Here is a 25,219-nt window from a genome sequence, read left to right on the forward strand (position 1 = left end):
GATGCTTTAGAAATATTATCATTATTTTGATATCAAATTTATTAATTTAAAATTTAGTAGTTAGTATTATTTTGAGTTTGAATAAGTTTAAGATGATATTGTGACCTTGACAATGTCAGAAAGAAAATTTCTCGTTTCGGCGCCACGGCACTATACTTGTTAAAATTGTTGGATGTTGGCACGATGTGAAAACGCTGACACTTTTGTCGAGTCATTGTTACTTAACATTTTCGTGCATCCAAGTTGCCGCTAGTGGCCGCAGCCTCTTCTTAACCAGTGTTAAATTGTTTTTTAATGACGCTGCGCTGAGCTGGGTGTTGAAAAGTGTCGATTTCGATTGTGATTCAATCATTCCCTGATGGCTATGACTAATTGTGTTAGTTTAACTGGTTTAACACGATGATCTCTTCATTTTTCACCGGTTTATAGTGTTATTCGTGTTCATCAAATTGTATAAAGTGAAATAATTATCAATTTTCATTAGAGTTTATAGTTTTGAATGAAATTTATGAAAATTTTGGAAAAATTTCTAATTATTAGCTGAAATTGCTAAGTTTTGCGCATTAAAAACAAAAAATTATGAAAAAAATTTAGGTTTTAGTTTATTTTATACTAAAAAACACAAAATTACAGGAAAATACTTACTTTATATTAATATCCATCACTTTTATAACCTAAAATTGCAGAAATAAGGTTAGGTTGGTAATAATTCTCTTGCACGTGTTTATACTTTACAATTCATTTATTTCACAAAGAAGTTGTTTTCAATTTTTCATGTACATACATAATTTTCCATTTTTTTCGTGTCACTACATTCGCTTTGCGTCGCCGTTTCTCGCAGTTTCTTGTTATGTTCATACACTCAGCGCACTCATCCACCCAAAAAAGCATTCACCAGCCGATCCACACCAGCCAAGAAAACGAAATTGCGAGCACCGCACGAAACACAAATAAATCAAAAAAACAAACAAAAAAAAAAACTATCTACAAGTTTGAAACGCTCTCGAGATTTCGTTACTAAAAATTAATAGGTTTTCCTTCCGTCTCCTCTCGTGAAAGCGACGACCTCTGATAATAATTAATATTTATAATTACGCAGATCTTTATACAAATGTTTTTTGCGGGTGGAATCGCGTACATCACACACTACTCATCCGACAAATGCCGACAAATAAGTTGCTGGTGGATTCACGTTAATATTGCACTAATATTTGATCCCTTATATGTCAAATTTTAAATTTTTTTATTTTTATTTAAAAAAATCATCCTGAAGAATTTCGCTGTAAGCAACTTATTTCATTTCATTATGAAACAATCAATTACAGGCATTTATCGGATGAGAATGTGTTGAAATGCGATTGCCACCCTCGAAAATAATAATTATCTCATTACTTTATACACTATTACACTATTATCTCGATCCACTGTCGCGGGGCCGCCCCTGCTCTCGCGCACGTTTATAATAATAATATTTTATTCCATATTTATACACTTTGCATCTGCTTTCGCTATTTATAATATATACTTAAAACGTAATTAAAATCACTGGATCCAATGCACTCAGTTCGAAATGCCGCACGGCGCCTGCGCGACGCGCACACTGTTGACAATTGACAGTTGACAGCTGTCAACCACATCGAATGCTCTCTCACCTCCCGCTAAATTTAATTATTGTATCGCTTGTTCTGTTGTTTTGTGTTTAAAATTTGTGTGTTTGAGATTCGAGTTTAATTTAAATTAAATTTAGTAGTTTAGTAGTTGCAATTTAATGATGTTGGTTTTGACGAATCATTAAACAGCCGGCCACACCCTGTAACAAAACAGAACAAAAATTAGTTGTTTTTTTATTCGGTGCAGTCACGATAATAATAATTACATTAAATACGGCAATAAATTCTCCACTCAACACAACCGAGTTGAATGAATTCTAATATGAAAATCAGCAATGTAAACATACAAAAGATACACCGATACACACCATATAAGCGGCGTTAACGCCGAAGAGACACGAATGCACTTCTTGTTCTTCGCGAGCTCGCGCCTTGTCGGCTGTCGGTTGATGCGCTTGTACACGACGCGAGAGAACAAGCGAAATAATGTGTGTGCGCTGGTAAGTTGGTATGTTACTCCGCTTACAATTACAACATTCTTCCCACATAAATAATGCCTCATTCTTGCCGCGTGTGTTTAATTCACCACCATCGGCGCAATATGATAATTTGATCACGTTGTTACAATTAATTCGATTTTGAATGCATAGATGGCGCTAGGTGTTGAGATTTTTGCAATAATTACTTACGTTAGAAGGCCGGGATTGTCCGTCGGATACCAGGAGTACTGCGGGAGGTAGTTGTGCGGCGGATGTGGATGCGAGGCGGGGTGCGGCGGCGGGTGAATGGGCTGCTGCGGCTTGACGTCCCAGCCGGGCGACGCCGCCGGCTGGCCGGACATGTCCGAGCCGGGCGTCGAGCTGGGCGTCGGCGACGAGTGCTGCATGTAGCCGGTGGCGGGCGAACCGCTCGACGAACCGCCTCCTGCAAAACACAAACAAAAAAAGACACAAATTAATTAAAATATTTATCTAATTGAGTTGAATACTGGTTTATCACGTGAGGGTTCGCAAGATGTTTCTATTGAGTGCAGGGGAATTTGAGACCCGGACACCTGGATGGGGTTTAATGCGTTTTTACCGTTCCGTGTGGGGTTTTGCCACCGGAACACGCCGGCTAAAAACCGTTCCGTATGAATACCGAATGAATTATAAAAGATCTTGAAAGAGGAGCGGCGAAAATCGGGGTGATAATATTAACATATTATTTTATACAATATATAATGGGTATTTAAAGGAAAATTTTGTTCTCAAAAATTTTAATTTTTTAAGATTTTGATCTAAAACCCCTTTGGAGGTTTTAGCAAGTTTTAAGAATTAGTAATGGTGATATCACCGATTTTGGGATAAATTTGACTCCTTACCTTGCATCATATTCTGGCCCTGGGGTCCGGGACTAGTGGACGATAGGTTGGCGCCCGCGCCGAGGAGTCCGCCGTGGCCGCCCGGCGTGCCGTTGTTGTTCGTGCCGCCCGGCACCTGCGCGGCTTTCATCATCTTCTTGTACTTGCTCCTTCTGTTTTGAAACCATATTTTTACCTGCAACATCAAACACAGACCACATGAGTCAGTCATCGCGCGTTCACAACTAGCCGTTTGGCGCATTTTAAAGGCCCAAATAGTTCACAAGTTTACAAGTTCACAGCTTCCCAAAACGACGACGACCAAACGAGACCGAACAACGGGTGGAACAAAAGCGCGCTGCGCCGAAAGTAATTAAAAACGTAATTAAAACCACCCGAGCCACAACATCGCGCGCGCGTCTTTACTCTTCACCTCCTACTTTAAAGACTCTCGGAGTGAGTGTTTCGGATCCAGAAAGAAACGCGAGTTCACATAGCAAAGGCATTGGCTTTCGATTAGCTGGTATCCACCCGTCCGAGGGATTTTATTATCCGTGTGCTTAAACGGCTCGAAGGAGGCGAAACCAACGCGGTGGGAATCACACGACGGAATAAAACAACAACTCTTGCTTAGAAATCATGAGTAATACTTTACAAACGAGCTGGAATTAATCAATTTTCACAGAAAAATCCAACATCTCCACTTTGCAAATAGCGTATTTTCATAACCTTAATTTATTCTTTTGATATATGATCGTATGATCATAGATATTGTTACATAACCTCGTTTTTTCCGTAACATTTTGTTTGTTTGCTTTGTAAAAGTTTTACGAGCTCACCGCGCGCGGCATATGCCTTTAATTTAAATTCTAATTCAAATTCTAAATCATTTTATTGTCAGATTTTCTAGGAACTTTGCACGTATCGCATCTTTTCGATCGCTTGTTAAGCAGTAGCCGAAAATGATTAACGCGCAGCGTTTTACGATCGGTTTTATTTACATTTTTAACGTTTTTTTTTCTCGTTTGTTTGTTTGTTTGGCGTTGTTTGTCGTTGCCGACTCTTCTCGCGATCCGGTAGCCGAATATTACTACGTGTGTGTGTGTTGTTCGCCGAAGGAACAGGAAGCGGCGAGCGGGCGCAACTTAATGCGTTTTTGATTGGTGTTACGACGTATTCGTAATCGTAATGGCGTCTAATTAATTATGTTACTAATTAAATTAAACAAATTTCCCAAGAGAGACAAGCAAGCTGGCGATTTATTGCTTCATCTCGGTGGACATAGGTCGAAGAAACGTTTAATTAAATCATGATTAATTAGTTTAGTTTAATCATAAACCGAAAGAATCGTAGATAGGTATTTTTACAACTCGTCGTCAAACAGCTGTCAAACTTTGGTAATTTCACGATTGTCTCCAAAACGAAAATTCACGTCATTTTCGTGCACGTCGTGGAGTTTTCCTGCTGCGTTATGCTGCGTTATAAATATTTAAATAATTCCATAATAAGCACCAATTTCGATGTTTCGCATCGTGCGCTCGCCGGCTTGGGTCGGAAAAGAGGACGCAATGACAAGATGACAAGAGAATGACACGACCGCGCCGCTGACACAACATGAGAACGACACACCAACACACGTACACGCATGGAACATAACCTCAAAGGTAGGCTACACACCTATTCATCGTGTGTATTGTGGACGCGCGGCAGAACGCGAACACACAGGTACGCCTCGGAGCCCTCCGCGCGCGCGGTGTGTTCGCAACGCTCATTCCGTTTCCGTTTTCCACATGGCGGAGCACACACATTACAAATGATAATCCATGTCATGCTGCCCGTACCGTTGCCGGTGTGCACGAACGCACACACACACATACCTACACACACGCACACATCCGAAAGCCAGAGAACACGAGAGAGACTCCCACACTGTAATTACGTAATGACATGTGCCGCTTCGGCAACTATCCGCACCGAAACTGGAAATAAAAAGCGACGTGAACGCGAACATGCAGCGCAAAGCGTTTTCTTCCAGCAAAATATTTGTTGATTTGGAGGTTAGACGCCGTGGTGCGCATGCGCCAAGGCGCTTGCTTTGACAATTGACAGCTGACGTTTGGTGGTGTCATTGGTGCGTAACGATGGAGGTTGTAAAATTGTAGAAATGAAATTTATTCGATGTGAATCTTGAGTTAGTAGAGCTAGGGCCGGTTTAATCGACGTGGGCACGTTCGGCGTGTGTAGTTACCCATGTCGAAAATTAATTCAATTGTTTTACAAAACGTTCGACGCACCGCCGCCGACGACATGATTAATTTGAGCTTATTTGTTATTCAAATTGAGCGCGGGGCTTTTATTTCGTCGCTATCGACGCTCCTAATTTGTAAAACGCATCAACGATTAGCATAAGCATTAAACAACTTTACATAAACCGTCAAAATGAAGTTTTCGTGATATTTTGACAGCGAAATGTCAAAATGTTTATGGATAACCTTAAATATCACGTGGATATGTGAGTAGGCACGGTGTTTTCTTGTGCTGTGAAATGTTTCGATGGGAAATATGCCGGTGAGCATCGATAAAGGTAATAAACAAATACGTCGGCGCAGGTCAAAGCGTCGCTGGAAGTGGAGTAGAATCCTCGTTATTCTTTGCTCGAGTGCGCGCCGCGCGAGTACACCTGTAGCGTGGCGCGCCGGTTAAGGCTCCTTTATTTTGCGTGCGTTTTTTTTTTCGCCTTGCGCTGCGGCATTTTTACCGCAGGATGCCTTTCTCCTTTCGGACCCAGCGTTCGCTTTCGCGACTTTTTCAGTCGTGTGGCATCTCGCGGGAATAACTCCATCCAAAACGAGCGCCGCTATTTTTTGACGCACATAACCTAACTTGAGTCAAAATTTGACTTAAGTCAACTTTGTATAAAACATCTAACTGTATAGCTAGTATACGAGTAAGGTATGAGTATCATTGCTTGTGTAACTTTGTGAGTGTCGAGTTTGATTCTCTTGCGTTCACGTGACTTAAGTTGAGTTTACGTGAGTTTCGTTTTTTTGCGCGCGAGCGCGGCATGGAAGAAAAAAAGCGCCGACTTTGAGCGCGACTCATTACGTCTGTGCGCGTCGGCAGCGTGCGCGCGAGCGAAATAAAAAAAAAATAACCCTGAGGCGCTACAAAAAAGGTTGAAGCAAAAGGAAATGTTACAAGGTCTTCGAGATAGCGTGGAGATTGTGCGGCCGTTTTGTAATCGCGCGCGCGCGCACGCCGCGTTTTGTCTCGCGCATGGAAGCACAATTCGTACAATAAAACACACTCGCACACGAATATAACCTCACATTCACATTTGTCATATTCACAATTTGCGAGCGAATGAATATCATATAGCATATCATAACCTAACTTTAGTTGAATGCTATTTAAATGAATTTGTAAGTGTTTGAAATTTCGCCGTTCACGTTATTTTTAATTATTGTTTATAACGAGTCGAAAACCAGCTTCTCGCTGGCGTCGCTGGCGTTCACTCTTGAAGACTTCATGCGACTGACAGCATTCCGCTCGCGGCTCCGGTTCTACTGCAATCGCTTTTGTATTTCACGTTTTACATCCAACCGTGGTTTATTTTTATTTTCAACTCTACCGTATGAATAATTTAATCTTAATTTTTGTATAGTGTTTTTATTGTGAACGCTGGACCAGATGTAAGGCGACTTAAATGGCTTTTTTGATCATTCTGATCATCATCAAAGTCGATTTTGTCTTCGGTGCGCTCCGTTTATAATCATGTTGCATCCATTGTTTGTTATGGAATATATTAAGATGTTGCTGGCTTTTCTGCCTACATAAATTCCGTTTTCGGAGTGGTTTGCAATCGGTTTCCATAAAAATTCGCAATTTTGCAATCAAGAGACTTTCTTAAGATTTAGGTACTTACTTAAGATTTGAGACGCTTGACTTTTCAAGATTGCACACTTTTCAACGCTTAGAAATTATTATAAAATTTATTTATGTGCAAAAATAATATAGAAAGAATATTTAAGTTAATATTACGGAAAAAGTTTTTAATTTTAATTAAAAATTTATAATATTAGAGTAGGGCGCAAAAAAAGAAGCGTCGTGTGATTTATTACCCTTCAATTATGCAAAACACATAAATAAATGAATTAAACATGGTAAATACTTGTTTAAACACTACCAGAATGTAATAATCAACTAAACGATGTGATTATTGTCAATTTGATTAAATTACACGAATCATGAATCAACTTAATCTTAATTTCTCTCATTTTACGTTAAAATAATATTAATTTAAGTATCAGTGAAATTTACGATCGCTACACTTAACATTTTGACAAATATTCAACAGATTCGTCCTTCCCAACCGTTAAATCGCATAATTTATAGATCCTTTCTCGAATACCAGAAAAAAAAACAGCAACAACTTGACATTAGTCATATTTAAAGCAGTAATTGTATCGTTACGTCGCCGTGTGTAGTCAAGTGTAGTTGCAGTTTCCGCTCGCGCGACCGTTTCACGTCCTGGAATTGTGCTGATGGCTGGGGAAACTTACAACATGTTGCATGCGGCGCGCGTGCGACGACGTTTTCGTGTGACCCTTTTATTATTATTACGATTTCGACGTTTTATTTCATTCTTTTCGCCGGCCCTCTTTTACCTGTTGTGTTGTGTTGGCGTTTTTTTTTTATTATTATCAAATCGCGAGGTCAAATGAAATTCGTACATGAACCACCAGCAGCGATAAAAAAAGAGCCACTGGAAAACTTTATTTAGCCTTTACTGAAAGACAAGTGGAGCGAAAAATGCACAAGATAATAAAACAAGGCAATAAACCGAACGAATGCGGACGGGAGCGCGACGCATCGATTATTATTTTTAAGGTGCGGGCCGAATTTGACAACCGTGAAGATATTGCCCTCTCTAATGACAAATAAATGGCCTGCTTCACGTTCAACACTAATAATATACAGTATGTTGAAATAAAATCACAATTAAAAATTAATTATAGATTTTATTGTGAACATACTGTATTTATATACAATCCACACCCTGTTATGATCATAAACCTAACCTAAAACCCACTTTTACGACGGTCACAATAAAATAGGCGCTTTAAAGTCACTCGGCATGGTTGTGAAGCAACAACTGACGCTCGAAAGTCACATCGTTCACATCACTTCACTCTATGGTTATTCGAGCGTGTGTATAATTCGACAGCACGATTAGGACAACACAACCACCACCCTCCTGGCTGATATTCATTGAGAATACACATACATGTGACGGCATTAAATATTCATCAATTGCGATGACATGCACTCCAACTTTGACATTCTGACGGACTATGGTGCATGCCGGGAAAAAAAGTTTTGTTTACACTCAAGCACGTCAGATGTCGCCATGCGTTGCTATTGTTTTTAAAGCTAGAGGTTAGGTATACTTTTCTGCGCCTCTCTTTGACTTTGACGGAATTAATTCATCAATGATGAGTTGATAAAGTTGTAAACCTTCGCGAGCACTTAAAAATTTAAAATGCATTTTTCATTGTTGTCGCTTAACTAACGTCTCGATGAATGGGAGCATGTTCTAACTTTGAGACTTGAGGCCCAACTTTGGCATGCGTGGATGTTGTGTAACTACTAATGCTGCGGCGAGTTATATTTAATTTCCGTTTAATAACGGGCTAGATTGATAGTTATCTCGTTTGGAGATGTCTTCGTGCTGTGTGTGCGTGCCACTTCCCTAAATAGCATTATGCAGTGCATAAGTCGCAAGAAATTTGACAGTCGATGTCAAAAAAACGTGGATGGTTTATTGTTTTGCATGTAATGACAGCTGTCAAACGTCATTTTTGTGTGTGTATTTTGTTTTTATTTTCTTTTGTCTGCTTGTCCTCGTACCGGTTCGCATTGTGCGTCTTCGTGCGCGCCTCTTAATCATTTCTCACACACGAGTGACATCTCCAAGATGGATGCGCGCCGACTTCCGGTACACCTCGCTGCGCGGTGACGTCGCATTCGAACAGCCTTGGTCACACTACGTGACTACGGACATTAATTTTTCAGCGAACAACTCGAATGCATACACACACACATACACACATAGAATAATGCAAGCAGGATGATGGTGACTTTGGCAGGCGCATAAAGTCATTGCGATGGCGATTCATCTATCTACTAAAGTCGTAAGAGTCTTTTGCCAGAAAGATACAATCATCATTATATACGTAACGCAATCGTTTCGGTGAAGGAAAAAAGTGCAGCGCGTGCGCATGCGCGTGCAACGCATTAGTAATGCCATAATCGTATAAAAAGAAACAGATTTGCGAGGACACACGATGGCGCAATCCGCACGAGACGTGCCGCGATGATGCACGATAATCTCCGATGTGTCGCGAGTGTCACGACCTGTCACGAAGATGTGTTACGACGTGTCACGATTTGCGGCTTGCCTCTATACGAACATTCTTGTTCTGTGTGTCAAAGTCGTTTGCATTAAATTCCATTTATTTATTTTTTTTTGTATTCTTACGCTAATAGAAAGAAAATTGCAGAGATAGAAATTAATGAAAATATATCCTTGAACACAAACGAAGGTCGTTTCTAATGCAATGCACTGGCATTATGCAAATGTATTACTTTTATGCAAAGCTAGTTTTTGCTTCATACTTCAATCAATTCGATATTTCTACATATTCAAATGTTGCTGTTTTTTTTTGTGCTGTGCAATGTCCGAATGACCGCAAGCTGTCAATCAATTAATTTTTTTTCGTGCGTTTGGTGTTTTCTTCGTAAAATTTCTAGCAATTTAAGTTTCTGCGAATAATTCGAATTAATTGCGTGGAATTCGTGTTTGGATCGCAACGAGGAAGTCGAGCTCGTAACTCGTGTAAAAATCGTGATGACAACCACACGAGCACACAGCAGACGGAGCTGCGCGTCGCTCCAAAGAAGCAAAGCGAAACGTAAAAAGGAAATAATATATTAAAGGCACTAAAAAACGTTCAAGTACGCACGCATCCAGCTTACACATGCATCATGCAAGTGGAACATCTACTCGTAAAAGCTTCTAGAGGTTATTAACAATGAAAAACTACACAAAAAATTTAAAAAATTTTAAAAATTTAAAAATCAATGTTTTCTGTTATTAAATTGATAGGTTTTGTTGTTGGTTAAACTGAAAACAGTACAGGAAGCTGTTTAGCAGACGTAAATGTACTGTTTTCGTTGAATGATCTTGTTTGTTTCGTTAATGCGATCATTAATCGTTTGTCGCCTTTTGCATCGCGGTAGAAGTCGCATTTTGAACTCGTAAATAACTTTATACCTTGCCGCGCGTTTACATGACGTTATTTTCCGTTTTAGTCATCTCTCGTGTCCGCACGTCTCTGGCGCAAATCGCGCAATCGACACATCGCCGACATGTGCGGTAGCACAATGCATACAATAAAGTTCGCAATCGCGCCAGCGATCGGAGATCATTGTGTCGCTCTATGCCAGTCACCACAATTGCCGATATGGCAATGATCAAGTACGCGCTGCGCGGTTACGCCACTAGATATATCTATCATTTACAGTGCATTCGTTGCGTTTATTGTGCGGTTGAAAAGAGCGATTTTTATAGAAATTAATTCATCACGAGGTTTTGCGCTTGATTTGCATGCGTTGACTCATTCATGAAGTCAAGTCGCTCCTTGAATTATTTCATTCATTCATTCATAAGATGCAGTTAGAAAATCGATGAAAATTTGTGTGCTGTTTGGCGAGAAACAATAAAATGTTCATTTTGAATAAACAAAGTCTGCGTCTGTGATGTTGACAGCTCATAGACGTAATGTGATGGTATGGAAAAAATCCCAACTTTGCAGCAATAATAAACATGGAAAAAAATGAGAATGAAAAGGAACAAAGGTTTTTTTTGTTGTAGTTGCGATCCGCGTCCGCGTGTGCATTAGGTGCACACGGATCCGAAGGCCAGCGAGCCTTCTCGCAAAAAGATGCCAGCAAGATAAAGTAAATGCAACAAACAACTAACCGAACTAAACAAAACATGCAACAAATGAAAAAAAAAATCATCATCAATTCGACAAATGCAAAACAAAACAATGAATAAGCGAATTCGAAACGTAGTTTTGTCAATGACCGAAATTCAATTTCAACAAATAAAACAATTTCATTGTGTGATTGTAGTGCATTGAAATCGTCGAAAAAAATGTTTGATTTATCGCCGCATTCAATTTCAGGAATTTTTGCTCACAATTCGTTGCGTAATCCACCGCTCTGCGGATTTCGACCGTAACGCGAAAATAATAAACAGCACAAAAGCCAAAGTGTAATAAATTATTAATTTGATTCATAACTTCCACACACACATCGAGCATGTGTTTCAATGTGTTGGGTTGTGTACGTGTTTCTTTTATTTCGCGCCGGTGTTGGTGTTGTCTTGTCTGGACGTGTTCGTGTGTGAAAAACACTTTTTTTACTAGCGGCAAACAAACAACTTTTGTTTTCACGTCGCGCACACACTACATCACACTAACTAAATATAAAACTACATTTTAATTTAAATTAAAATAAATCAATCGAAATTTAAAACTTTAAAAATTTAAAATATTTTTTTGAAGTTAATTTAACATGACATGTTTAGTGTATGGTGGGTTGTATATTTGTGTAGTTGTAACTCATCGATTACTTATTCGAATGTGACACGTGCGCGCGCCCCCTGCTCGCATTAACATACGACTTGCCCAATGAACACGCCAGATACACTCGATATCCTCAATCATTCGGCCATTCAGCACACGCATAAAACAAATGAAAACTGCGTGGCACTCGTAAATTAAAATGCGAATGCGTGTTAAATGTTCCAAGTGCATGTGTGTGTGTGTTTATTTGAATGTAAATGCAGTGAACGTGTGGACAAAACGGACGTGCGACGCATTCGCAAGCGGCAAAAGGCATAAAAGAAGGTAAAAAGAAGGTGAGGAACGCGAGCACGCGCACGAGAAAAGCGACACCGAACGCGCACCGGCACGTACTACGTACTACCTGACTAATGATCTTGTCACAACAATCAATTTATTAATTAACAAGCGCACAACGAAAACGAAAACTTTTGACGCAATTGGCATCAAACATGCATAGAAATTGTGAACATAGTGTAATTGTAAACTTGTTGAACTTACAGTTTGTGTTTTTAAAACTATTTCATCAAAATTGTGAAACATACCTGCAACAAAACAAAAAAATTTAATATAGGCAACCCATAGTACACTACAACATAACCATAGAGTTAGTAAATATTCATATTAAGTGTATTGTGAATTTCTGGATAGTTTAAGTGTTTTTATTGATAGAATCGTGCGGCTTTGTTTCCGTTGGTCGTTAACTCGTTAGCCAGGCGCGTTTTCTCTGAAACATCGCCGTCGTTCGTCCGTCCGAAGTGCTGAAACATTGAAGAGTTTGACGCCGGTGAGTTGACGTGCGAAGGGGGCACACACACAACAGGTGCGCTCGCTGCATGCCTGGCGTGGTCGCGCGTACACGCCGGCGAAAGTCTTCGGACGGTCCAGGCACGAGTTTTGCCTTTTGCGCTAGCACCAATTATACATTTCCTCTTTATTTCGCCGTGTGTAATGTAACATAGAGGAAGAATTTCCTGCCGCGATTGTTCGGAAAATGTATATTTTATTAGGACTAGCCGGTTTGCGGTCGTTCCGGGAATCAGTTAATGTGGAAAACCACAATTTTCCGAACTCGCCCGTCGAACAACACGCCAGCAAACCCTACGCGATTAATTATTCACTCATAACCTCTATTACAAGGGTTAAACTGATACGATATGTCAATTCAAAGGTGGCGCCATCTTAATTACGTGCGTCGCACTTAATTTATCATGTTTTAATGCTTCGTTTAATTTCTTTTTTGAGTTTTTTGTTTCTATTTGAAGAAGATTTTAACGAAAATTAATGACGCGCCGCCGTCACGATGCCCTGCCCGCCCTCTAGTTAATCATGTTACTTAAGTAATTTTCCCACCGACACTCCGATTGAAATATTCGAAAATGTTCGACTAATGAAACCGGCAAACGCGCAGTTGGTTTTTAATTTAAGTTAACTTAACGTAAGTAATATTTGTTTACGTGTAGGTGTGCGGTATGCACATTGTTACCTAGTAGATGTGCGCGCGTTTTTTTTTTTTGGTGTTTTCAACTTCATGCTTGTCTCGGATACTGAAAGCATTTGGAATAAGAAACGTCGTAAAATAGATTTGTTCGTCGAGAGTTTTTTGATTTTAATTATTCACGTAGTCGACGCGCCGTAAACGTAAACGTTCATTAAGCGAAAGCGCAAGCTTTAAGTTTAAAGAATTTACAAACGTTTATAAAAAGACGACAATGACCAATATAATTACAAGTTGAAACAACTCTCGTGATAGAATTTACTCTAAAAATCACACAAAATGACATAACCTATCTTTTTAACTATTTTCACTTATGTGAATATTATCTACTATTATGTTGTAGTGTTAACAATGTAGTAGGTACCTATATCTTATTTTTACTCCTCATCTGTTCTTGGTGAAGTTTTTACGTTTTTTTTTAATTTTTGTTTTCAACTCGTAGGTTTTCGCCGCCGCCGAGCGTGCCGGTTATAAATCGATGCCGGCCGAAGGTATACATGTCCGATGGGCGTACCTGTATATTATTCTTTTCCGTGCCGGCGTCGCCGTCGCCGTCGTCGTCGTCGTGAGATTATGCAAGGCCCCGGAGTCCGGACTCGGATGGGCGGTGCGCGTGTACACTCACTTGGAGCATTTTCGAAACGCGGTAGGTACACTCGCCAACACAATGTTTTCTTTCCGAGCACAAAAAAACTTTGTAGTGTTATTTACAATTACAAGGTCGTGGAATGTCCGAATTGTCAAAATAACGCGGCCATTTTAAAACTGCGATAATTTCATCAGGGCGGAGTTAAATTTTAATATTTTAGGGAAATATGTTAATTAGTCGAAAAATTCTTGAGCTCATTATCAACGCGTAGATAGCACGTCAAAGCAACAACATACTTAGCACGTTTAACGTAAAACATTCCGAAACTTGAGTAAAATACAAGTAAAATAATGAATTTAAAAATTTTCATAAATCCACGCTGCGGGTCGTTAATTTCCTCGCGTAGAACTCGGCTAACAAACAGTACAATATTTGTTTAACTAACTTTTATATCGTGCTTAATATTTAAATGCGATCATGAATTATGACATGCGTATATACAATGCGTTCGAAAATAGTTTAAAATTTAGTTGTAGTGCAAAAATTCAATTAGATGGCTAACACATTGTGTTGAGAATAATTGTACGTACAATAAATTTTCATTCGTGGCAACTGGGTTGCGCCCTCTTTTCGTCCGACGACTGTTTACAAGCCGTGGCTCGAGTTGTTGCGCCCCACACTCACAATTAAGCGATTAATTAATTTATTGCGAGCACTCACGACACACACCGTAAGCATTTTATTCGTTTGTTTCGAGTGTGACTTGTTGGGAAGTTTGCACCGAATAAAAATGTCAAATTTATGCTTTTTCGAATAGATACACAGCGCGTTAGGTAATTAATTTTGCGCGCTGCTTCGGATGGCGGAAGTGTTTGTTTAATGCCGTAAAGTCTTGCAACGGTCATTTCGCGTATTAATTGTTTAATGAGTTCTGTTTTTCTGCGGCGGGCTTCTCGTTCTGGTGAATGTAAAATCGCGCATTGATTGGTTTCCGACCAAGACTTCAAAGCGTTTGTGTTTGACCGACAAAAATTAATATTCATTACTAGTGTTTATTGGTCTTAAAATTGTTTTTCGTTGTGGAAATCTTGCAAGTCTAGTTTTAGAAAAATTTATTTTACACTCGACACGACACAACAAACTATTAGTCTCAATTTTGTTGCATCTCTCCTCCCCTCTGCACGTTGAAACATAAATCAATTCGAGTGCGCATTCTGGTCTCCCATTGTAAAGTTTAATTGGTCGTTTAATTAGCAACGGAATCGGGTATCGAGGGCCACACCGTTAGTGCACATGCCACAAAAATTAACTTAATTAATTCCCAATAGCAATAGATATTCTCATATTCGCCAAAGGAAGCAATTAAATATTTTAAGCACATGAAAAACATGAAAATGTAACTAAAACTCAAAGTTATGTTAATTCTATGATATAGGTACCTATATCTTTGAGGGTAAACATTGTGTGACCATGTCGAAGTGATATTGAAAAAATGAAGAAGTATTCTTTTCTTTTCTTCGGACAAACAAAGTGTCCAAATAGAAAATCGACCCACCACACCACCCCTATTATACAGGATGTGTTTCGGTCGTATGCTAATAAAGATCGCTGTGTACACTTTGGAACAATGTGTATGTGCGCCCCTCAGACTGGACAAATGTTTGAATTCAGTAACTTATCATTTGTTAGCCTGCCTTCGATACACATTCGATTCGTAGTTTATTCGACGCCGCGGCCCACGTCGGCTGTGAGTTGTGTGGAAAAATAAAAAATCCTCATTACTTATTAGTGCGTTACGAATGCGAGCGGCTTCATTTATTTATTAAAACGTTCGATAACTGAGCACAGTGGACTGCTGCGTACCTTCTACATATAGCCTGCCAAAGAACCACATCGGTGTGGTCTCACTGGCCAATAGAGAAACCCGAAGAGTGCAAGAGCCGCGCATTGGAAACGCTCGGAGAAATTCACTCGTGCGGAGAAACATTGCTTTTCGCTTCGCTTTATTTAACAACACACATACTGGCACTGTATGGGTGTGTAAGTGAGTTGTGTGTATTTTTTCTTTTCAATAAATATGAACGCCGCGGTAAAGTTAAGCGAGTGATGGCCGTTTCATGTTTGAATCAACTAGGTGTATCGATAATTCGAGCTTTTCATGCGTTCGATGTTTGCTTAATTAATCGTAACGCTGTAAAATTTACAATGTAAGTAATCACATTAAATTGGCGTTAACGTGTGAATAACCAGCGAGTATTCATTCGACTAAGGCGTAAAAAAAGTAAAAATTTGATTTGAAGTGAAAAGGCTGCAACCAATCGAACTTATACAGTCAGAAATGTTTAGTTGGTTGCAGCTATTCATTGAATCATCAAATTTTGACATCAATTAGTTTTTTAGACTTTTTAGAAATCAATTTAAATCAAGATAGAAATTTTGACATTGGCAATGATTCTTTTACAAGGTGTAATTTAATAATTACCTACTCCTGATTCTGATTGATTATTTACGTGTACGTCTACATAGCTTCGCGGTGCTTTGCTGCTAATCGATTCGATAAATTATGATCATTACGCTCATTACCGACATTGCCATTATAATATTTTATTTCCACGCGTACGCATACGTTCACGTTCGGAATGCTTCGGACTAAGCTACTAAACGCGGCGCGCTGATTGAACGATCGCGATTAGCGTGGCCAATAACACACAATGCTAATTAATTTAACCCGATGTTATTTCGTAATTAAAAAAATAATTATTATCATTCATTCCAAACAAAAATTAATAATTTTATTTAACATCAACAATGTTATCACGCTGTTAGTGTTGATTTTTACTCGTTTAGCCCACTTTGATAAAATGCCATCAATAATTTGCATTCCTGTCTGCATTTGCGGTGTGCGCACATAACAATGGCGGCATTGCGATACACTCCAAGCGTACGTGCTGTCGAATAAACGCGAATCCCGCATTGGCGTATTTACATGTGTTTCGATGCTGCGAATGCATGTTGCACGATATTTTCGTCTGTGTGTGTGTGTATGTGTCCGACCGCCTGCATGCGTCGAAGCCGAGCGCGACTAATTATAGGGAACCGAAAACCTTTGACATTCGACCTGATCCACTAACGAGCCGTGCGCCGCGGCGTTGTATTACGAATGGAGATGTGCGGACGCACCCCCAACGTCGCCAATCAGACGTGAGCACTGACAGCGCCCTCTGCGCATCAATTTAACCTCAAAATATTTTTGCTTGCATATGCGCTGCTGGTAGCTCAATATTTGTTGATTTAATTTGTTGACTTGGGAATAATAATAATTATTGTCTGAATGGAAAGATAAACCGGGCGTTGAACGCCATTACGCACACCTTTCGACAAGCGCGCCGACACTTTTACAGCCAATTCATCAACGTGTATAGTGTAGATGTGTATTTTTTTTCTATTAACCACACAGAATTTGTTGTTTTTTCGAGCTTTAATTAACGATTTAATTAATGGTGTGGCCGTGCATCGTCTGGCTAATAAACGCACGCCGCGCGTAATTGGAACAAAACGTTCTTGTTTCCAGCGTCTTCATTGATTCAATGATTTATCATCACTTTCTGCATTGAGTTTTTATATTTATCATAAAGTTTTAGGTTATGTATGTAGGTTATGTTCGTCCTGCGTTTACTCGAAGCCCGAACGTGAAACTTTGGAGTATCCGTTGGCCAGGCGCGGAAGATTTATTAATGCCGAGCCGCAGCAACAACACACCCACTCTTGAAAATTCGGATAAGGCCTTATCCGAATTCCGAATCTCATATTCTCATATTGTCTACACGGCGGTGTGTACGCGAACGGGTGTTCCCGGCGTGTTCCTCGGCGATTTCACGTTTCGTGCCGCGTCCTCGTTCACCCGGCTGTGCGCAGAGGAGGTTCATCCTTCTTTAAGCAGAAGACACACTCACTCGCCGAGCATGTTTGAGAGTCGTTTATTTGCCAAAAACCGGACGATAAAATGCGTTTTATAACGTTTCACCACGTTTTAGTTTATAGGCACGGGGGGAAATTTGATTAGATCATTTTTTGAATTCATTAGAAGCAGATACCTAAATTATATCAACAAAAAAGAAAAAATAAATAAAGATTTTATAGAAGATGATAGAAATCATTTGAATTTAATTTTTGTTAATATTTTAATATTTAACACATAAAAACTCGAAGAATTCTTTAAATTTCTTAGTATTCTCTGTTTTTCTTGTTCATCTCGCCGTCCATATCCGCCGATCAGGCAACACCCACTTGATAACTTTTTTACTTCTTGTTACTGCTTAATATCCTCTCGCTTGCTGGTACTCTGACCAAATCTGATCGACCATTAATATAAAACCGTTCCCCGTATCTTCAATATATCACAAACCGAAAAAAAAAACCTGAAACTTGTTTTGTTTTTTTGCTGCGCTGTTAACCCTAAAATCTCAACTAACTAAAAACTTATTATTATAATAATAAATCGAGATAATTATCGTTATTATACGGCCGCTGGAAGGATTTTCGTCCGTGGCGCTATTTGTACAATAATTTTTCACTCGGCGCAGGGCGAAACTATGCAATTTTCCGGTAGTCGATAAATGTCACGAGGCATTAATCAATTTCACGCGCGCTCCTCTCACAAGCATTATATTAATGCAATTACAGTCAATATTTATTTTAGATCTATACCAATATGATTTATTACTGCTATTTGAGTGAAAGAATTAAAATGGCGTCGGATTATGTTTAGTGCAATAATTGGCCGACAGGTGTCGTCAGTTCAGCAAACTTTGTTTGCTTTTGTTTGGTTACCGTCTTTGTGCGTTCGCTCCGAGGCATTCTATTGTAATTAACAGGTAGCAATTGCAATTTCTATTCTGTTACTTGTTATATGTTAGTATGAAGAGTGTATCTTGAAGAGATTTGCCGTGCTCTGACGCGTTCGCGGCGCGCGGCGCGCGGATTAAACTACATCGAAAAAGGGGCAATTTTGAATTTCACGCTGGCAATTATTAATTCGATACAATAATATTCCGCGGTGGGCAATTTTCGTCGTACCTTCTGTATCTGTACGCTTTGTTTTTTTCACGAAATATTTTACGTTTTTCAACGCGTTTTCCGCACTTTATTTGTATTTTTCCATATTTTTCCCTCTACACTTGTTTCTACACTTGTTGTGTTTGTTGTACGCGTGAAATTCAAAATGGCGGCGTGCGCTGTACACGGTGCGCAGCATGTTGGTACAATGGGACACACTCGTTCACAGTATTTTTTGTTTGTTCGATTCATTATTTTCATTCATCTCGCACGAAATAAAAAGAACGTGTTTCCCATAAACGGGCATGCAGCCGCATTTTTTACGCGTTTTTCTTTTCTCCACGCGATTTGATTATATGGAGAGAGAGCTGTGGATTCGCTACGGAAACAATGCGCTCCCCGTGATCATCCGCAACGAATTATCGACAGATTTCAAGAGATCAAAATACAAAAAATAAAAAGCTGAGAATAGACTTGTGGCACAAAAGAGGTCACACCGTTTCTAGGGTTTGAATGGCGATTCATTAATCAATAAGAGAAGAGCTTTCTTCCAGTTGGTGAGTTGTAAATAAATAAAAATTAAACAACGTAAAACCGTAACATTTGATTATGCTTCGCTTTTGTTGGTTATCTTTTAGCCGTTAGAAGAAAATACACACAAGCAGGATGTGAATTTTTCGTTCCTTGTTTGACCGCTTCTTCCGTTCGCGTTTGATGATGATGCATTCGATGCACTTTTTTATATCTTTTTCATGCCACACGAAAATGCACTAAAGCATTTTTATAACGCCACATAAATTACGCGTTACTTACTTAAGTCATAAGTCTTCAGCAGTTTTGAACTGCGAGGTTAAGTTATTTTATTGATATTCAACGTCTTAATCTGAACCACGCACAGGTACGTCGTTCTTTTTTTTATAGGATGGTTTATTATTTTATGCGCATTAAATTCAACTCGGTCGTTTATGACTTATAAAAATGCGTTGCGTCCGAGACGAGTAGCAAGCGCCTCTTTATTAACGCTTCGAAAATGATGTCGTTGATTAAACGTCTTTGCGTTTTATTAACTGCCAGCGCGAAACGCAAGCGACGTGAAAGAATAACATAAAAAATCAATTAGCAAAGAGTACAACCATTTTCACTTTATAAATTATTCTCTCGTACGTTGTATGCAACAATATTGCAATATTGGCAGCATAAACGTTGAAATAATATTTTGTTTTGAGCGCTATTGACATGTATGTGTACGATTGGTTGCCGAGAGTAAAACGTGAGTTGTGTGCGCTTGTGCGGTCGAGTTGGAAGCCCAATCCAATTTCACACCAATCTAATAAATTTACGAGAAGATTTGAAGCCCCAAGCGGCGCGGCGGCGGCTCGTAAAAAAATTTAATATTCTCCAGCGCACAGAACGACGGGGCCAGTTGAAACCAAAGCGCCATAAAACCGCGCGCATGGTGCAAAGCCATCCTTATACCTCACTGAGGACGATCGCGAGCGTCATTGCACAACCACACAACAACGAGTGTGTGTAATAGAGTAATACCGTAATAGATAAAAGTGTCCCTAAATGCCATCCGAGAGAAGAAACCGGCAGCGGGCAGTTATAAAGTCATAAAGCGATAAATCTCGCAAGGCTCTGCGCTTCGCACGATCCACTGGCGGTCGCGGCAAAGTCGCGGCGTGAAAAACTCATTCCATCACGTGGTGTTGCTTCCAGCGAACACCAGGTGGCGTTTTACGACGATCGTCACCGTTTTATTGGTCATTTGTCATTCCGCGCGCATCCACGAGGTGGAAATCTAGCTCGCGTTTGGCAACAAAGCCGAAGCAAGACGAAGGCAAAAATTCTCATACATAGGTCGAGAGTTAAGTGCAATGTCAACCGAAAGCTGAAGTCCTGTGCCACCCACCGAGGAGAACACAACAAATCGCTACCAAATTCGCCGGCCAGGTAAGACCCAGAGCGAATCTGTATTAATTAAGTATGTCCTATTTAAGGCACATTGTCTCTTACAAGCGGTAATTAAATCTAACCAAACAATTTCAGTTGAGCACATGGCTTCCACACTAAAGTATAAATTAAGTGTGGTTTTTGTTCTCTTCTTCTGTTATAACATGGTAGTAAGCATGTAAAATGCTGGTAGACGTCAAGATGTGAAGAGTTTGCCCGTTCCACATTGCGTCAATCAAACACCGGTATGATTAGCATATGACTATCATAACTTGTCTGGTCAAGAAAACAACGAAATGTGTATCAAAATAACACAACATGAAGGCGCATTTTAATATTGCATGCAAGTGCCTGATGTTGACTTTCACAAGATGGCCGAAAATATGTCTACAACACGAAAATGTAAATTCTACTCTCGGTGCAGCTCGATTGCATATTAATAAGCTAACATTTTACGACGACAACTTCCGACGGCTACCACGATACGATGGTTTATGTTGCATAGTTGAATTGAAGTGTTAGATGTTTAACAGCAGACGAAAATAATTGAAACTAAAAAATCGTCTGCAGGGAAAAAGCAAGCAAATTGATTTAGACACGCATTGCGTTCACTATTAGCAGTGATTGTCTATGTTTTTAAAAGATATGCAAACGTTTAAGTACGTATCTGTAGCTAAAAGTTGGTAACGCTTTTTGCCGATTTGCTAAAGGTGGTGGCAGGATATGGCGAGCTGAACGAGCGTGAATTAAGCGCTCCCATCATTAGCTTAGCTCTGCGGCTTGGTCCGGGAGCGTTAATTAGTTTTCGTTTTTACCGAATCGGCATGATTACCATTACACGTTTGTATGTGTTGGTTTAAGATGTTTACTTGCCGACGTGTTTTTCCATCGACGCCAATGATGAAATTTTTCCTTTATCTGATGGAAAACTTTTGTTTTTTTGGCGGCTGTCGCGCGGAAAATTTGGTGGTGCGTTGAATTTTTTATGGTTTAGTTTTCTGCCGATTGCTACATACTCACAAGTACGCAGTGCGGGATTTCGTTTGATGTCGAAGGTGCGCGCCATTCCTGGCGGTTGCTAGTACGACGAAGTCGTGCCAGCGCTGGTCGGAGGCATTTTTTACGCGAACGCGCCGGCACGAATTCGACTTGCGTCGCGCACAATGTGCGCATTGCGGGACCGGGACTGCAGGCCTCCGGTGAACATCTTCATGTACGCAGAAACAATAAACTCGTTCGTTTTCGCTTTAAATCGATGCGAGGCGCGCCGGAGATAAAATAGCCGCGCGTCTGCCACGGCGTAAAAAATGGACATTTGCTTGTTTACGACTTAATTCCGCGAATGCTCCACATTGTGGCGATGTGCCTCCACAGTGGCAACTACAGAGTACCTAACAACACGGCGGAAATCTTTCAAAATTTTTAGAAAATTTATTTGCGCGCAAAGCGCAAAAAATTGAAACCAGCACACACACGCACTTGCACCACACTTTTATTATGTTTTTTTTTTTGACTGAAAACCTTGATCTCATTTGTAAACACCCAAAAATTGTCCACGCATCCAACTTATAATTACTTTATGATTATTGCGTTAACTGCGTCGTTGCACAACGCCACACAAACCGCAAGAGTATTTTACAGGCGCAAAAAAATTTCGTTGAAATTGAATTTTTTTATTTTATTTTTATGTCTTTGCAATTTTATTGTAACTATTTGAGCGGACGCGCGCGCGCGCTGCGACGGCCCGAAGGTTAGGCGCGTTCATTCGCAATCGCAATCGCGGTCGACAATGAAGACGAATTAAGACAGGACAATGCATGCGGGCATCCGACAACAAAGTTATCGACGGATGTTTGCGTGTGTTTGTGTGGAAAAACTCCTGTAAGGTCGCAATTTTAATGCCACGAATTACACAACTTTGTACGGTAAGTTGTCGTGGCATATTTAAGATTATCTTTGGCAAAATAACTTTAGTTAATATTTTTGGTCATTTTAAGTAAATATTAGTTTTTTTTCAGATTTTGGAGAAAATGGATAAAGTTTCCGGATATTTTGGGTGATAAATTACGACCAACTTTAAAGGTTAGTGTTAATACTTCTTATTTTTTTACACTATGGTCCATTACTTGTTGCTACTCGTATATTCAATTGCATTTGACACGTGCGATCACATATTGTGACCCACACTCGATGTGAATTGGGCATTGTGCCTATTGTGCGACGCGAATCGATGGTGTGAAAGGGCGCGCAAATAATGACGAATTGTTGCCTGTGACTGACCTGTGTTTGCGTAAGACCTAAACTCGCCGCCAGTTCGGCCCGTTCGGGCAATGCCAGGTACTGAGTGCGCTGAAACCGTCGATTCAGCTGCTGCAGTTGCAGCGATGAGTATATCGTGCGTGGCTTCCGCATCTTCTTTCCTTTGCCGCCGCCCGACGGCCGCTCCAGCGATAGACATTTATCTAGAAAAATTACAAAAATTAACATCATGAACAGACTAATTAAAAAGAGCCACCCTTATTTTTATAGAAAATATGTAAATATCTTTAAAAAGCGGTAATATTTTAATTATTAGCATTTTGCATAGTGAGGAAGTCAAGAATGAAGTATTCAGTTTGATTACCCGCTTGTCAATCGCACACACCACCATCATTAGCTTATTTAAATATTTTTTTTATGAAATTAAGTGAAGTTAAGTTGTGTCTTGGGTGAAGGTATATCGAATCGTGATGAGTCCGGTAGAAAATTTTTGCCCGGCGCTTAGGAAATGCACATGTATCATTAATTCAGCGACGCGCGCAAAAAGCGCGGCGCATCGCGCGGATCGCGCAAGTAAAAAGCGTCCAATTAGACGTAATGACTATTAAGACATCACTAAACGACTTTGGCGCTCTTAGACTCATTAGCCCGACGCATAGGTGTGTGCGACGGGGAAACGCGAGCGACCGAGTGCGCATTATATGCAAATCTAATTTTGCGTTATTCATCTTCTCGCGCATCGCGCATCGGCTAACTAATGATCAATTTAATTCTTCACAGAGAAAACAAGCGAATTTATTACAAATGAAGTTATGTCTAAGGGAAATCCTAGCCATTTTTCATTGCATTAAAATACTTGAGGAAATATTTACGTACTTAGGAAGTTCCAAAACTACCGGAATTTGAAAATTTATTCGGAATTTTTCAAAACACGTGAGGAAAATTGAATTTTTAAAAATAAATTAAATTTAGACTATTTTTATGGACAAAATAACTTAGACAAAGTAGGTTTTTTAGGTGATTTATTACATTTATACCAAAAAAACGAAAAAACGAAAAAATGTCATAAATTTTGGCTCTGCTTTTTCACTAACTGGATAATTCTATTTTATGCTCACATTACTTTTACGACGTTGTTAAACGCACTTACAATAATTTAATCAATTGACTATGACCAATAATCGAATTTGTTTTGGGGTTCCACTTGACTCGATAAAACTTGCCCGTCGGATAACGATTGTAAGCAAACAATCAAACGACTATCCGATTACTATCAGTCGAGCGGTTAAATGAACATTATAGCGATTGCATTACCTTAACGTAAATCGAAGGGTGGGAAGTAATAAAAGTAATCTTTTTCGAAAATATTTACCATCGTCTTTCGGTGATGGAGGGCAATTGGAGGCGTACGATCCAAGATGATATCCCGTGTATGAATTTTGATGCATCGGCGGGAACGGATAGGCGCCAAGCGCGCCCCTCGGGCTGGGAAAGTCCGCGCCCGGATGGGCGCCCCCGGGACCGCTGTGCGCGTTTGAGACGGGCGCGTTAAAGTGATGTTGATACGAGGTGCGCAACGGGCCGTAGCCGTGCTGCTGCAACTCAATGAACGCCGACTTGGAGACGGGCGTCGGATTGTTGCTGCCGTCGTGCGGCGTTGGTGGGCCAGATGGCCGCCGCCGCCGCCGTCGGCCGCCATCGTTGGCGTGCCGGGCGGCTCCTCGGCGGGGCCCCCAAATGGGGAGCCCAGATCCGTGAAGTTGAGCGTCGTGAACGGTTTGATATCCACCTTGGAGGCAAACGCGTGCGGTGGCGCCGCCGGTTGCAGGTACGGATGCGGGTGCAGACTGCTGCCGCTGCTCCGGCCGCCCTCCTTCCAGAAGTACCCTCCGTCCTCCGTGGTAGCTGCCGCTAGCACCACCAGATTAAAATCCTAATCACACTTTGTCGCCGACATCAGCAACAAACAATTTATTTAAACTCTAAACTTTTCACTCGCACATTGATTTAGAATTTGAAAAAAATTATTATCCAAGTTTTGTTGGGGACACTCCGCGACACCACACAACGGATGTGTGTGTGGGGCTGTGAACGTGTGTGTGTTGTTGTTGTTAAAACGTATAATTCGCACTAATAGCTGTCGCACCCGATGATGGTGGTTGTTTGTTGTTATTAGCCCGAAATCGCGGCCGGGCAAAAAACTGCACTCGTGTGGTTGCA

At 40.2% G+C, this 25,219-nt stretch overlaps 1 protein-coding gene across 1 annotated transcript; it reads right to left on the reverse strand.

Annotated features, from left to right (window-relative positions):
* Positions 1 to 723: 723 nt before the first annotated feature.
* Positions 724 to 24,924, reverse strand: LOC135801877 (homeotic protein distal-less-like; the record flags this gene model as incomplete). The annotated part of the gene is made up of 5 exons (XM_065315397.1): positions 724 to 1,810; positions 2,300 to 2,534; positions 2,974 to 3,148; positions 23,021 to 23,202; positions 24,372 to 24,924. Coding segments are annotated over 5 exons (1,164 nt in total), but the record flags the coding sequence as incomplete, so codon positions are not given.
* Positions 24,925 to 25,219: the final 295 nt, after the last annotated feature.

This window comes from Atheta coriaria, unplaced genomic scaffold (assembly GCF_025399875.1).
Source record: "Atheta coriaria isolate IRGN ID8LTWV9N9 unplaced genomic scaffold, Caltech_Dcor_3.1 hic_scaffold_13_pilon, whole genome shotgun sequence".
Taxonomy (NCBI): Eukaryota; Metazoa; Arthropoda; class Insecta; order Coleoptera; family Staphylinidae; genus Dalotia; species Dalotia coriaria.